At 31.0% G+C, this 16,928-nt stretch overlaps 1 protein-coding gene across 1 annotated transcript; it reads right to left on the reverse strand.

The window, feature by feature from the left end:
- Positions 1–12,411: 12,411 nt before the first annotated feature.
- LOC137921953 (myrosinase 1-like) lies at positions 12,412–16,378 on the reverse strand. The gene is made up of 6 exons (XM_068764755.1): positions 16,356–16,378; positions 15,837–15,979; positions 14,984–15,648; positions 14,249–14,557; positions 13,416–13,654; positions 12,412–12,580 (listed from the first exon to the last, which is right to left on the reverse strand). Exons 1-6 carry the CDS (start codon positions 16,376–16,378, stop codon positions 12,421–12,423), a joined length of 1,539 nt encoding a protein of 512 aa, XP_068620856.1. The 3' UTR covers positions 12,412–12,420.
- Between the last annotated feature and the right edge of the window lie 550 nt (positions 16,379–16,928).

The following is a 16,928-nucleotide window of genomic DNA, read 5'->3' on the forward strand; positions in this document are numbered from 1 at the left end:
ATTACTGAAAAAATAACTAGACTGGAAAAAGGAAGTGACAGTGACCAAACAGATAGCGCGCTGAACTGATAGCTGCTGAGGCCTTAAGTTTCTCAAGACGACGGAAGGCCAAGCGCTGCGGGGAACGTCCACCCACAAGGTGGTTCCTTGTTGAGGTCAGCAGAAGACGCTGGATACAGGGCGCTTCCAACCGATTCTATTACAAAATTTATCAGGAAGGTTATATCCTGTAGTATACCTCCTACAGATTTAAAGAAGAGATTTAGAGAAGAAATACACAACTGCCACCGTTTAATCACTCAATACGTGTTTCACCCCTCTACGCGGCATCTTCAGGAGTTATGTTACACCGATTAGTGCCAAACACAGAGTCTTTTTTGACTCTGTGTTGTGTAATTCGCATTGTTTGCCGCATACGCACATCAGCGGGCTGGTGGGAGGTGCAATTTGTTGCACGACTACCACTGCATGTGCGGAAGTGGCTAAATATTGGTCCTTTTCTTAGCTTATTAATATTTATCCTATATAAAATTTAAACCTGTATAAGAGGTGTCTAAAATTAAAACAAAAGATTTTCTAAAAATATGCCATCTTAGCGATAAGAGTAAATGTTTCGAAAGGGACCTGCTTGGGTACTTTTTCATTATTGTACTTGAGAAAGGTTGGTCGTTAAACTCGTGGGATGGGAGAGAGGCATTTAGGTCGTGGTTTAAAGCGAACGTTAAATATCATGTCGGAACAAAAGCATATTTACACGAATGTGGCTCCAGCTGGTGGCGTCTTTCAAGTGACCATTGAATCGCCGATAAATATCTTGAGTGGCGGTGAAGAGTGGCATGGATTCTTTCTTGTTGCTTTGTGCGAAGTTTCAAAGTAGCTTAGGGCTTTAATACAATACAAAATTTATTTTTATATTGTGTACAAAATGTGATTGATTTTAAAATTTATTATAGTGCTCAAATATTTTATGAGGATTTATTGTTTAAAATCTTAACAAAATAAGGCATATTTACTTATTTGATAAGACTACTAACCATTTATTTGTTAAACACAGCGGGCTATGTTTTACTATTAGAGCATAATACAATAAATTATTAATAATGACTAAATTAAAAATAAATCGACAAAGTCCAGATGGATAAGCAAATAAATTGGAATTTTCAATTATGTTTGGGCAAAAAGGCGAGTCTATTTCCTTAATCCCGTCACGGATTTTGAATTTTAGGGTTGTAATCAATTCTTTCGGCTTTATCCCGCATAAATTGTGTAATCAAGATATTTCGCTTGAAATAAATTCATTGTTTCGGTAGCTATGTGATAAGTGTTTCCATTTTATTGAAACGATGTGTCAGTGATTTCTATAATATTTAATTAGAAATGGCTAGTAAAAACTTTAAAGAGGTTAAAGAATTAAAAATCAATGATGTCAGAAATAATTTATGACGCATATAAATAATAATAAATTATAAATGTAAGAAAAAGCTTTTTCAAAATTCGGATTACTATAAATCAAAATTAACCATTCTTTATTATCTGTGCTTGCTAACTTCAAATTACTGATAGAAGTTATAGAGTGTTGCATTCCAATAGAAAATTTAAAGTAATGTCATATATAATAAATTGATCACTTTATATAGGATGATTGGAAAAGGAGTAAAAATTTTAAAGCTTTTTGCTGACAGATAATCTACATATTCCCTCCTGTGATACTTTACACATATAACTCACCTGTATATCTCGTGGGAAACGAAGTTAAAAAATACACCCTGTATTATATTTCACACAAGATTTAATGCGTTCTTATTTCAATATAAATTTTTGTTATATAATCTAATCTATGAGTTTTAAAGATTGAATTGAAACGCAAGGCGTACTACAATACGCCGTGGAGAGCGCTGCTAAAAGGAAATACGGTTCATTCTTGTTGAATTGTATAAAGACATTGATATATATTACTGTGGCAGATTTTATTTTTTATTTATCTATTTCTGAATAAAGTTTAAACATCTTTAGATACGTTTTAAAACGAAATATTTTTTCGTCATTGAGTATGTTTATTTATTGCTGTCTCTATAACAGAGCTTATGATATCATTACTATGGGGCCTTTATTCGGTATTGTGTTTATAATTAGTTAAGGTCATTAAATACATTTAAATATTAAACTTTTATATAATTTAAGTGCAATAATTTTACCTTACTTGATTTAAGCGGAGAACATTTTTTTACAAAAAAATTTTGAATTTTGGAATATGATTAAAAAGGCAATCTATCTAAATATTTCTAGTTTGAAATGCTATCTGTTGTCATTCGTTAAAATATCGTTCGGTATTGGTCACGATGTTTGTAACCTCACCTTTTAGTTAAAATGCTGCAACACTTTGATAATACCGTGGTATTATTTTTTATGAGCCAGTATGCTTGTAGGATAAATAAGTTGTATATACCATCAGTTTTTAAAACAGAATGAATTTTTACAGCATTTTTTGGTAATTACACAAATATTATTTGAAAATTTGTTGGTTATTACCAGTTAAGCTTTGGTATTATTTTACGATGTATAGACACAGTATTTTTTCTGATTACGTACTTTGTCGAACTCTGGAGATAACTATAGACAAGACGATCTTCATCTAGCATCATTTTATAAAATATGGTGTTGAATTTTATTTAATTAATATTTTAAATAATGATAAAATAAAACATAGTTATTTAACGATTTTTTGATGACTGTTATGTATTTTTAGCATACATTATTGAAAGTTGTGTAAGTCAAAGTCCGTTGATTAATTAGTATCTCTTATAACGTTATTTGTCACAGAATAGTTAATACCAAAAATAATTATTGAAATTTCGTTAATAATTAGGAATAGCGACATCTACTGTCGGGTAATCAAAATTTTAATATTGATCTAAGGCTATAGTTAACCTACTGAGTAACAGATGGCAGTTAACACTTTTGTATGGTGTATTTCACTTGCATTTTTGTTATAACTAGTGGGTAAAAAGTTTACCTTTAATGTCTATGCAGCCATTTATCACACAATCGCCTATTAACCTGTTTACTGTGATGAATCTAACTTTACATAATATTCATGCACATATTTATAATGAAAATTACGTCGAGGGGTTTATTTTTCCTACGTTGTATAAGAAGCCTTAGTTAATTGATTGTGAGCTTAGTAATGGAATTGGACACAATGAACTAATGTAAGATTCAATCATATTATTTTAGATTTCTTTCATTGTACACTCGATATTAGTTTTTTGTTTCTGTGTTGTTAAACGGGCTATATTGAATTATTTAAAAATTGAGAGTGCGAAATCAAGCTTTCAATGGAACTAATTAAAGTCGGCGAAAGCGTGAATATTAGAATTATACTGCGCTTGAAAAAATAACTTTAGCAGTCCTTGTAAAAAATCTATAATAATAACGAAAACTTGACTTGCAAATTTAGTAAATTTAGATATTTTGACTTTGATGATTAGTAACTAACCGTAGAACCGTAGATGACCTGATTAGTAAATTAACCAACCAAATTTTAATTCACAGGGGGAATCAGAAACATTCTTTAGTATTTTACAATAAGTTTTGATTCGAACAACGGCAATATGTTTAATTTAATTCATATTTCTTAAAAATTTAAAAAGAATTGTTACAGTTATCAAAGATGCGACGCTCGTCTTGTTTCTTCATTTAAATTCCCTCGGCGTAGGTGATTTTGTCGAATCCACCGACATGTGGCTCTCGTAATACTTATGTCATTTGAATTCTTGTTATATATCTAATGAAATCGTTTTTCATAACGTTGATGAATACTTGGCGGCCGATCGGTACAAACAGCCTCGCAAAAATCCCGAATTTGTTGGTAATGAAAATAATTGGTTTTATGACCTCTTTGGTCGATATATATTTTGTTTAATATTCAAGACATGTTAGTATGTCGAATTTATCATCGCTATCGTCATTTCAGCCGGAGGACGTGCACTTCTGAATTTCGAACGTATCTGCGCGTTATTCGGCCCGCCTACTGCCACTTTAAATTGCCAATCGGCTGGCTTATTTGTTTTTGTTCATTTGCTGATCTCCTTATTTCTATCTATGCATTTCTTATTAATTTATTTAATATAATTTATATTACGGAATATCAGTATGAAAAACAAAATATGCAAAAAATGAATTTGCTACTTGGTGCTATTAAAAAACAGAAGGCGTATGAAATTCTTTTTATAACAATTTTAAAGCTTGCTATTTTCTCTCTTTTTCACAATTATGCTTCTCCATAAGTATAGTTTGTAGCGTTTACGCTTGATATTGCTAGCCACTACGGTTACAATACTTTAAATTTTAAATTATTCTTGCGCGTTCTAATTCAAATTCTAACGCTGATTTGAATTCGGACGCCACTAGTGATGTGGTTGCTGCCGTTGTGATTTACAATTATAAATACTCTTTGCACATATGTGAATTCACTGTTTAAATCAATTTTGGCTATCATTTTCCTTTCCAAAGCGCTGGGTGGTAAATCACTTCCACTCACTAGACACGTATACATCATCTAAAGGTAGATCATACACGTGCTCGGGAGATAACTAAGTATAAGTTTTTTTTTAACTTTTTGTTACATACATTCCAAACTTTAACAAGTCGAGTATTTAATAATTCGAAATTCAGATATAGTAGTTTACAGTATAGATGTCTGCTTTACCTTTGTCCATCACGCTATCTTATCATTGCTATTAACACCTGTTCGCTATCTCACACATTATATCAAGTAATGAGTGCTCTATAAAGTCCTGTCTGTTGAATGTGAGCTTTTAAGTATATTGAGTAATTTTCGCTTGATTTTTTTAGCAATGAAATTATTACAGAAGTATATTATCGTTGTTAGAAATGTGAATGTTTGTATTTATTTACTATAAAAAGAAATATAAAGAGATAAAGATATGTTTGCACGACGGAAAGTGAGCGCAAAGTCACCTGGTCACCGAAGCCCGTGGACACAAGATAAAATTAGAGATATATGTATAGATTATCCGGTGGCTGAATTCGGATTTTATAACCCAGTGACCATCTCAGAGTTAAAACAAAACATCGTAAGCGATGTTATGGCCATCCTACACATTCCAAGAGTGTGTTGACTTGATAGTTAGCATTTAAGCTACGTAGTTTAGGAGGAATAAAATCCGAATAATTTTTCTTTTTCATTTTTTATTTTTAATCAGATTCATTATAATTCTGTTTTTTAATTTGAATTTGAAATCAAATTTCTACCACCGGTATATTTACTTGTTATTAAGTACACATATATATACATATTTATATATATATTTTTATATATATATATGTATATTTATGTATATATATGTGTATATATATATGCATGTATACCTAATATAAGTATGTTTATCAGCATTCAACACTAGAAAGACTGAAACATTTATTGCTCATAAACAGTGAAAATTATAGCATTTTGAAAGAATAGTTGACGTGTAAAGAAATTTGTTTAAAATTCATTTTTAATACATTTTTATTCTCATAAAAATCTTTTTTGGTAATTGTTTCCAAAAAATATTCTGGTCAAGTATTACCTTTAAGAGCTTAGCTTGAAAATTTGTATTTTTTTTTCAATTGAAAGTCTTTCAACCCTTTTAGGGTACAATTTGGTTAAACTCGTTCTTAAGTGACGGATCGGCAAAATAAATACTCGCACCAAATTTTAAGTCTCTAAGCCTTATGGTTACGGAGATATCGTGATGAGTCGCAAGATTGGTGATTACTAGCATACATAATTAAAACAATTTTAATGTTTACATTTAATGTAAATATAAATCTAAAGACATTTTATTTTAGAAAAATTAAATTATTAGTCTGTGAAAAGTTTACGTATATGTCATGTTTAAAAAAAATGTCGTCTTTATTTATGAAACACTGTCACAAATTGTTTCAGACACATTTATATATACAATTTATTACAGATCGTGTGTGAATGATATAAACATTTGCTTAGATGATCAAAGACAGCTGTTTGTGACGTTGTTCACATTCCGACACGTTTCGAGTAAAATTAGCAAAACTTTTTTAAATAAGGAATTAATTTATACTATAAGCCAGTAAGAGTTTATACAGCGCCCTTTCATGGTTTAAATCTTTTTACGCAACTGAGAAGGATCGAGAATTGCTGACACATTTCACGGCTACAATTAATGGGTAGGCTGCCCTCCAGGTGTACCGACGTCATAGTCAAGGGAGAAGGGAGTCGCTAAATGCAGGCAATGCAAGGCCAGTCACCGCGGCGATCTATCAGAAAGGCTATGATGATCGACCTAGCGCTGCCCACATTAATCGATCGACTTAATACCTAAATTATTGTGCAAAATATTCTTATGTTTTCATTAAATATCTTGTAATTATCAGACTCTATAACTGTATGTAATAGTTTCTGTTGCTGTTGAAGGATCCCTCGCATCGTTGCTGATATTATTACGATCATGTTTGACCTCGTTAAACCTATTGTAAATAGTGGCACGAGATGGAGCTATTATATTGTTTCGATGAAGTTAATGCTGCTAGCCCTAAGGCTTTTACAGATTCGTCAACAATTGCTAACTGTTCCTAACCGATACCGTAACGAAAACGGTCTCGTTGTAAAACTTTCAATGTCACTTACGTATTAGGTGCCCACAATTGTAAAGTAATTTAAAGATGGATTAACATGTGGTAGAACAGGAAAACTCGTTACTATTATATTGACTTCAATTTATTAATAAAAATCAAAATAGCCACAACAAAAATCATTACACAGACAGTGTTATACGCACACGGACCAAACATTTATTGTTACCGATCATTTCCTAATTTCAAAGTTTCAATTCCAAAATAAACATTGAACCATTTTATCCTCGTATTACTTCGAATCTTAATCTTTCATGTAGGAGAATTACTTTCTTCTTATTTAACTATGATAATGGTTTTGATTGAAAAAAGAATTTTTAATTAAAAAATAATACTAGATGTTGAAATGTTTAATCCCTCTTTCTACAGTAATTGATTACTTAATCAACTATTTTTCAACATATTGGATAAATATAAAAACAGAACTCCAATAAACGGAAATGTATATTTGCGGATCTATACCGAAATTGTACATTTTATTTTTAGAATGTAAACATATCTCATAATTACTGTTGTCATAATGAAATAAAATATAATGTTTTCTTTTAATTAAAATCTTTAAAAGGTATATATAAATGAGGCAATGGCAAAAAATTAACTTTAATGTAACATCAATTAAAATAATAATAACCGGATAAAGAAAATGTTGTAATAAAATTATGAATTAATTTAAATATAAATTCTTCTTCCATAAAATTCGTTTTACCATGACTTTTCACTGTAAAAGGTTAAATCTGAATTATAACATCGAATGAATAGAGGTTGGTAACAGCTTATCTAAATACAGAAACAATTGTTGAATTGGTGATTTTTCTATGGTTACGGTTTGTTAAATTAGAGTTGCATTATATTTTCGATACGAGAAATCGTCGGCTGTATATAATGGTATTTATTGGTATCTTAAATGCAATTGATTTCGATAAAATATTACGTCTACTGTATAATAGTAATGTCTATTTTCAGACGTAAATTCTTAGTATTCCAAATATTCATTGTGCGGGTGCTTGGTCCATATTGTTGTGGGACAGGCCTGCTTGCAATGCATTAGCATTCTCACTAGACTAGACTCCTTTTTTTACTTAACAAAACTTGAAATGACCCTACCCGTAATGCTTTAGAAGCCTGTTTTAAAAATGGGCTGATATTAGCTCTTGAAACGTCCCAAATCAGGTAGTGTTTTTATCTTTTGGGAGTTTTGTTACTAGTCATATTCATAGCTTTATATATAAAATTTTCGTAGCTCTTAGATGCTTGTAGAGTACTGATGGTTTCTTCAGGCTCATTCTAAAGGCCACCGACAGCCTTTATATAAAATTGAGGCATTAAAAGTGAGAGTTCCATCTACATCTTTATGTTGTTTTGTATCTAACTTTAACAATAGTGCTTTGTTAACATATAATACATAAGGAAAGATATTAAATAATTGACATAAATTAAGGGTTTTTTTTGGAATTATTTATTGACAGTTATTTCCAAAGACAGGATATGTTCTTGATGATCTATCTTAATACCGAAGAATTTTAACGAAACGGCAAATGTCAGATTGATAACAATATAGTATTCCCCAGTCTAGTTAAGTAAAAAAATTGGTACATGAAAGTAAAAAATAAAGTAATAACAATTTATGAAAATGAAAAATAATTTGTAGATTATTTTGATAACGTTTTTGGTTAATATATAACTTTTTATCCCACATAAAAGGCTTTTAAATAGAATTTCGACTCGCAAATTATTGCGAAGGAGGATTGTGAATTATGAAAAAAAAATTACATCTTTTTAATTTCTTTTATCCATATACATTAAATTTTTATGACTTACTAATACAGATGCAAAGAGAACAAACAAATACTAATTTTTAATCTTTATTTTTGATGAAGTAATTACATTACAACGAAATTAAATGTAATAAAAATTTTGTCCAGGTGCACAGTACTTTATTAAAGGAATCTTGTTCATGTCAAAACGGAGAATAGAACACGTTAGTAATTTTTCAGTTTCGTTTGGGTATTCATTCATTCATTTAATTTGGTTTATATTTCAGTCAAATGCCTTTGTAGTTAACAAACGCATTCGTGGTTTTATATTAGTCGAATAAAGTTTGTAAACGCTTTTAATTTACATTTTTATGCTTTGTATTACCATATATTTTGTTACATGTTTTTATTAAACAACGCAAGAACAAATAGAACAACTTGTTATTTTTTTACAAATACCTAGTAATACATTAACAATTATTAAGTTTGGCATTGTTTTTTGCTTAATAAAGCTAAAATAAGCCTAGTAAAAATAGTCAAGAAATAAGCAAAAATTCCTTAAAACTATGATAAAAAAACATTTATTCATGTATATTTTCATGTACATTCGTATGTTAGCAACGAGTATTCAGCTATTTTGGCCAAATCGCCCACATGCAACCATCCACACTCAACTAATTATTTAAACTTCGATAAACTACTGGTTATGGTGAAACTAGACGCTTATATCAAGAATGATCTTTTCACTGCGTGTCTGGTCAGATCAGTAGGTAAGTGATTGAGACATTATATTAGACTCTACTACTGCAGCCCGAGGAAAGCGCAGTTTAGGATGGCATGAAATTGACTTGTCATTGATTCCGTCAAGGCATTTTTATACGGACATGTTTTTTTATACGGACACATTTATTATTTAAAATGATAGAACCTTACGTACGTTTTTTTATATTAAGTAGAGGCAATTCAAGGCCTGTGTAACATATTTAAATGACTTAATGTAATTAAGTAATAAATTATAATGTTAAAGATACGACGAAACGAGTCAAGTTCAACGGATAGTTTTCCTTCATGCAATGTCTATGAAGCGGTAATTAAAGATATTAAGATCTTATCCAGCAATTGTAAATTTTATGTTACCATTGTAGGTCGAATGGTAATTACAATTTTTTTTTTTAATTTTTGTAAAGTTTAAAATAAAACTTGTTGATTTTTTTATAAAGGCAAGTCGCGTTCGATTGTTTAAATATATTCAGTTAAATTGTAAATATGGTTTACTTCAAGTTAGAAGAAAAAGGGGGATAAAAACAAAAAAATCAGGACGTTGACACCAGTCTCATATAATAGATACTAGTTTACCTCATACGCTGTATACAATTAGTTATATAGGGAAATGTATTTGTCACAATAAAACTTAAAAGCCTATTTCCTCAACAATCCTGTGCAAAATCATCACTAGGAAATTTGACTGGATTACGTCTGGCGACACAATAATTTCGGGCAGTACTAAGGAGGTGTCATATAGATAATTATAGTATTTTACCTGTAGAGACAGATAATAAATAATAATTAATTTGAATTTGTGTAAGTCCGAATTTTGAAAACGCTTTTTTTGTTCTATTAATATTAGGTTATTAATTACTATTTAAATCATTGATTTTAAAATTGGGTGTGCGATACATTTATTGACAGCAAATGAGATATACGTTTACCATTTTAAAGCTACCTAAGCAATAATACAATTTTTAATCAACCGCCATACCTTTAGAGAAAAAGAATTGTTACATTCTTATTAAAATTAAAGGAAATATAAAGAAAGAACTGAAATTCTTTCGTTTTTAATGCTACTTTCAAACTGCAGAAAAAATACTGTAAATGAAGTCTATTCATGAACGATGAGCTTTGGATTATACGTGAGTAAATAGAATTACGTTGAAACGCGCCTTTTTACCGGAGCGCCCTTGTGTAAAATAGGAAACTAATTTTTTATACATCTCGACGCAACACTTTGTAAATGTAATAAAGTGATAACGTAACATATTTTTAAGTGGTTTGTCTCAGTATACTTTCTCTTATAGGTTGAGGAATTTTTAAACATTTTTCCGACTTCTTTCTACGTTTTCTTTATTTAAATTTTAGTACATACTATAATGCAATAAAAAAAGTGCGTTGTTTATATTTTGTTAAAATTGTTAAACTGTTTGTTACGTGTTTATATTAAAAACATCACCAATACGTAATAAAAAATTACAATATAGTAACAACGTTTTTGACAAATTAAAAAAAAATTAAAAAACCATAATTAAAACTAATTAATTAGTGTTAAATTGAAAAATATAAAAATTATTTGAATGAAACAAGACGGTAGTCTAAAAAATACATAGACATTACGTACTGTATTTTTCTTGGTAATAAATTGGTTTATATATAAAAATATGTGTCATCATTTTAAACACAAATTTAAAAACAATTTTTTTTTCTAAATAGATTAGTAATGTTAAAAAATTACAAAATCTAATTTCAGTCCCGGTAACATAAAAAAAACGAGTCAAGTACTAACTACATTGAGACCTAAACCAGACAAAGAACCTACTTATATTGGGTCTCTAATAAAAATATTGTTGTTACTATTATTATGTTTTAGTTGGTTTTTATACGTTATAGCGCTATACGATCTAAATCTGTAGATAGTTTTTTTTATAAATGATGACTATTTTAAAGAGCATGTCACTGAAAATTCTTTAAATAACAAGTTGTATCTTAAAAATGACATTATTGACTGTAAAGTTTTGGTTCATCAACGATGGTTGAAGAGGAGAAAAAAGAATAACAATATATTAATTACTACTTATATAATCTAGTTTTTAATTTAAACTCTCGTACACTGCTGTTTATAGGTTTCTCGGTAAATTTTCAAGAAGACCGGTTGGATGCGGCCTGCACCCTGCGACTTTCAAACTTACTAAACTAACTTTGTTACTTTTCGGATCTCCTCGTAAAGAAATCCCGAGCATAGCCCTCTCCATGGCTTTTTGCACGATAGTCGTGATCTTACCAACGAGACCCGAAGTGAGAGACCATTTTTCCGAACCGTAAGTAACTTGAAAAATTATACTCGACTGAAAATATGCCAGATCAATACTCCTGTATAAAGATATTAAAACGGATTTAATTAATCCGCTACCTTTTAAAAAAGGAAATCTTTTGAAACGTTTTTTCACAGTTATGATCGGTTTTTTACAATTCGAAGATGATTAAATAGGAACTTCCATTTCATTTGCAGCTTTTGTTCTGAGATAAAGAACTTGTGGAGCTGTTCGTGTCAGTGGAGTTGTGAGCTGAATTAAAATTCATATCAATGAACGCTAATTACAGCAGCTCTATTGGACGTTAAAATTATAAAATATTCCTAAGACATTCTTTTAAAAAAGTATATATAGAAAATATCACATATGTTCCTTTTTTTTCTTACAAAGGCAGTTTTCGATAATTCATTTGCATACATTTATTAAATATAATGTGATTTTTCGTTTCATATAGCCTGTTCTGCCTTTTGTGTGTGTATTTTCATAAAATCCGTTCTTGGTCATTTATCAGACCGAAAAAATATATTCTAGAACTGGTTAAGAATATATTTTTTATTATACATATAAGTATTTTATACATATATTCATAAAAAAATCATATTTTTGTACTACAGGACGAAAATATGATTTTTTTTATGAATGTTCTCCTTTTTTCGTAAAGTCCGTTCTTAGCTAACTTCTTTTCGGTGAAACAGAAATATTTATACGAAATTTCTCGTAGTCGAAGTCTCTTATTCTTCCAGAGATATCATGATGAGTATATAGAAGATAGGTATAAAAGTTACACATATTACATCAATATTGTGTTTTAAAATTAGAGAGAATTAATAAAAAATATTTATTTATTTAATTAAAAGATAATTGTAATTTTTTTTAATTGTAACAATAGCCTTGTGTGTTAATATGCTTTAGTGTCCACGGTCAATGGTCATAACGTATGTATCGGGTTCATAGAGCCAGTCAAGTTCGCGTGTGCGTAATATTTGCTTGTACACGAAGGCAGACTTGCGTGGTGTGCGCGTGCGGTTTGGGCTCGCGTAGTCCACTTCGTAGAGACCGAAACGCTCTCTGCGATAAAACATTTTATACATTAGTATGAACTTCCATTTTTATAGTAAAAAAAACAATGTGTTTTAGAAACAAGCAATAATTGGATATGAATTGCTGCTATTGGATTTCTATACGGAAACAAGAGCAAAGTTAACGCATTGCTACAATAAATTATACAAGATGATTCATGTAAAAGCTTAAAAGAGGTAAAAGTAAGACCCATCTGCTGCAAATTAGTTGTAAAAAAACTCACACAAAAATCAAAATTTTCGATAATAAATAAGAAATAATAATAAATGCCGTAATGATAGTAAGAAAAAAGTTTTACTGCAAAATTCGCAATACTGCGTATTAAAATGAATTGATCTTTACTATTTGTTCCTGTAGAATTTGAAGTGCCGGCTGTCGCAAAAAAATGTTTCATATGTTTCAGAGGGTTCTCTAAAAACGGTGATTGGAAAAAGGCGCTTAAAGATTTTTGTTAGCAAATGAGCTATGCTACTTTAAATGGCGAATTTAAATTTTTTACACCTATAATCTATCACCTTATTATTTTAGACATATAATGTTGAAACCATCCCGACTTGACCCGAATTGATCTTCCCGAAGGAGGCGAGATAATATACGACGTATGAGGCGTTTTTCCTATACGCTCCTGTGTATCTCAGAAAATCCGTCATAAGGAAAATTCAAGATGGCGGCTGTGCTGCAGATGCCGACTTTTTTCCTATTTATTTATTCAATATCGGTGTCGTTTTCGGCCAATTGCGGACTCTCGATACGGTGGATTTTGATAAATTTAGAAAACAATTCACAACGTTTTTTACAATTATTTATGTAAACGAATACTTACATATAACCTGAAGACCATTCAAAGTTGTCCATCAAACTCCAAGCCGTGTATGATCGGATGTCGGAACCTTCGTCGATGGCGTCGAGCATCGCGTTGAGGAAATGTCTATAATAAACGATCCGGTCGTCGTCCTCCAAACCGCCGCGCGTTGCGAAACCGTTTTCGGTGATCATGACAGGTGGATTGTTGTAGTCATTTCTTATTTTTGTTAAAACGTAGTAGAATCCTCGCGGTACAAACTAAAATAACACATTATGTTACCACAATATATTATCGTGCATTGAATTAAAAAAAGTTTTATTCGTATTTCGGCTCCAAAGCGTGCAGATTGCCACTGGGACATTAAGTTCTGGAGTGGAGACCACTTCCTAGTTAACACAGCGTAAGATGTGCAAGCACAAGGTCGACAGACGGTCTCATTAAGGTCGTTAAAAGACGCCGGGTAAAGGCCGCTTCCTACTGGTCCTTTAGGAAATTTATAGGAGCCTATGCGCGGCAGTGGAGGTACTGCTGTATCACTGTTGAACGACTGTTGAAATAGTGATGATGATACTTACAGAAACACCTTAGTAAACACCCACTGTTTGTATTTCGTGCGACAGAGATAACGCTCTACGAAGCCAAAATTAGCTGATTGTCTCTATGCAAAAGCCGATGTGCAATATTTATCGCAGGGTATTTTATATGTTTCACTGTTAATACATAAATGAAATATAAACAATACTTTTGATTTTAAGAATATTGTTTAAAACGCTTAACGATATAATAATTTATATGCTTCCACACTAATAAAATACTGATAACATTGAATAAGTAATTATAAAAAAGAATACCGTTGTAAAATTGGATTTTCCAATTTTCGCCCCTTCTACGTCGTAGCTGTCAACTCCGACATCGTCATCAGTTGAGGGCATCTCGTACAGGCTCTTAACGGTTTCGTTTCTAAACACCAGCTTTGTACTGTAATGGTTCAGTCCGAAATAATCAGAGGTGCCTTTAATAAATTTTATTTCTTCCGGACTAAGTTCAGGAAGTCTTGATCTAAAGAAGTTTTGTTGTGCACTCTTTTTGGCTACTTTTTTCTTGATAGACTGAGGAAAATCTCCGCTCTTAGAAAATATAGGATGAGAATATATAGCCCACTGAAATCAAGAAAGCATTGTATATATTTTTTTAAATAGATTGCACATTTTGAATTATGTGAATACAAAGGTAGAAATTGTACGAGTTACTATTGATTTTATGAAAATAAAATAAAAACATTTATTTTTTAATAACATCAAAATATTAGACATTCAATTGCTAGAGACAACATGATTATTAATACGTAGAACATAAATGTCTAGTGCCTTAGTATACTTTTATATTATAATATACAAATTTAACGTTTTAATTTATATTATTGTTCATCAAATTCAGCATTGGAATTTTAATTATTCCTTTACGTAATAATAAGATGTTTACAAGATTAGCGAATTTGCTTTCACCTGTTAACAATATCTGTCATTGTCTTGTCTTGTTTTGTTTAGGAAAGTAAAATCGAATTACATTTATTATAAGTTACTTACATAAAAGTCATTAGCTTCATCAGCAGCTTCCTTAAATTGTTCGACTTCAGATGCGAAATACTGAATATTGATTGTTATAAAAATAACACCTCTTTGAATTGGTCGAAATTCTTTGTCATAAATGTGATAAGCTTTTGCATGTGCCAACAGTAAGTTCTTGGCACAAAAGTAATCAGCTACACCTTTAATATCTAACGCAGGCGCAAAGAAATCTCTCCCGTAACCATAATAACAAATTTGATATGGTTCATTGATAGTGACCCATTTTTTTACTTTATGACCAAATAATTTGAATAAAACACGAGCGTAGTCTGAATACCATTCAATTATGTATGGATTTGTCCAACCTCCCATCTTCTGCAATTTCTGGGGTAAATCCCAATGATATATTGTTATAATAGGTTCTATATTATACTTGAGCATTTCGTCAATTAAATTGTTATAGTACTGTACTCCCAGTTTGTTGATCTTGTCTGGGAACCCCGTTGGCAGTATTCGCGGCCACGATATTGAAAACCTATAGTGATCAAGTCCTAACTCTCTCATCATTTCAACGTCTCTTTTATATAAATGATATGAATCGGCAGCAATGTCACCGTTAGAACGATCTTTAATCGCGCTCGCATTCGTATGTGTAAAGTGGTCCCATATACTGTCTGTTTTTCCTGTGGAATGAGAAATAGAATATGTTAAAAAAATTAACATAAATTCGCGTACCATTTGCAGAGGCTCTAGTTTAAGTTTGCATTGAAAATTACTAGCAACCAGTTTAAGCAATATCTAATTTGTTGTTATAGCAAATCGTTTGATAGCAATTAAGCTTTTATTTGTATGAAATGTATGATATCCTCACCATCTTCATTCCAGGCTCCTTCAATTTGATATGCGGCAGTGGCTGTTCCAAATTTAAATCCAACGGGAAATTTTCTAACAAAGTTTCTCGAGTAGAATTTGCAGTCGATTAACTGCCATACCGCACACCACGCGAAAGTTACGCTGAAAATTTTACTTCGTTCAGTCGTTATATTTTACCACTATCATTATAATATTAGATCTAGAAATAAACACATTTAAAAATAAATGTAAATACAAACGCAGAGATTTAAAAAAAAAAACTGTTATAATTCCTATTTTATTTTATATTATTTAAATAATTGCTATTTTTTCCATAATTATATAAATTGTTTTGTTATTCGTGTAGACACAAAAGTTTACAATTTCTAATCCCAGGACCCATAGTTATCCTCACAGTATTTTCAAGAAGCAATAATAAACAAATATAAAGTGTGTTTATTAACCACACTATTTCACCGTTAGTCTATTTTATCTATCATTGTAGACAACACGATTAAGAAAAATAGGAAAAACTCACAGCAACCGACGATAATGCTGCATTATAGCAATATAACCTCAGTGAATGCTATTGTATTTATAATTTGTAAAAACATATTCTAACGTTTTTATTACATGCATCATTTCCGCCGTATCATTTATCTTGGAATCTAAATGTATAAAATTAATTAGGATTCCGTGTAGTTTGTTAAAAACCGAAACATTTTTTTTAAATAAAGTACTTTTATTAAACAAAACAATGTGCGAAAAAAAGAAAATCCATTTCGGGAGGGATAACCTCCCTTTTTCTGATGCTGAGTGACGTCTATAGTGACAAAGAGATCGCGATGGCAACTCTTGAATCAGCAGTATGTTGTATAATGCAAAACATAAAGGAGGACCCCTCGTGCTTTTGTGAACCGGGCGTGGACCAGACCGTGGTCAACCTGGTAGCCAGTGCATTGTGCAGCATTCGGAGGACTCCGGGTCGACTCCGAATGCCGGTTAGGCAGTAAGGTTAGCGATAGGGCCTACAATACCGGGACTCCGGGATCCAGAATACCGGAATAACAAACGATTTTTGTGCGTTATTAAAACCGGTATTTTAGTATTA

Source organism: Battus philenor, unplaced genomic scaffold, assembly GCF_028537555.1.
Source record: "Battus philenor isolate CCGP_79_NKW_IND1 unplaced genomic scaffold, ilBatPhil1.0.hap1 SCAF_2, whole genome shotgun sequence".
Lineage (NCBI taxonomy): Eukaryota > Metazoa > Arthropoda > Insecta > Lepidoptera > Papilionidae > Battus > Battus philenor.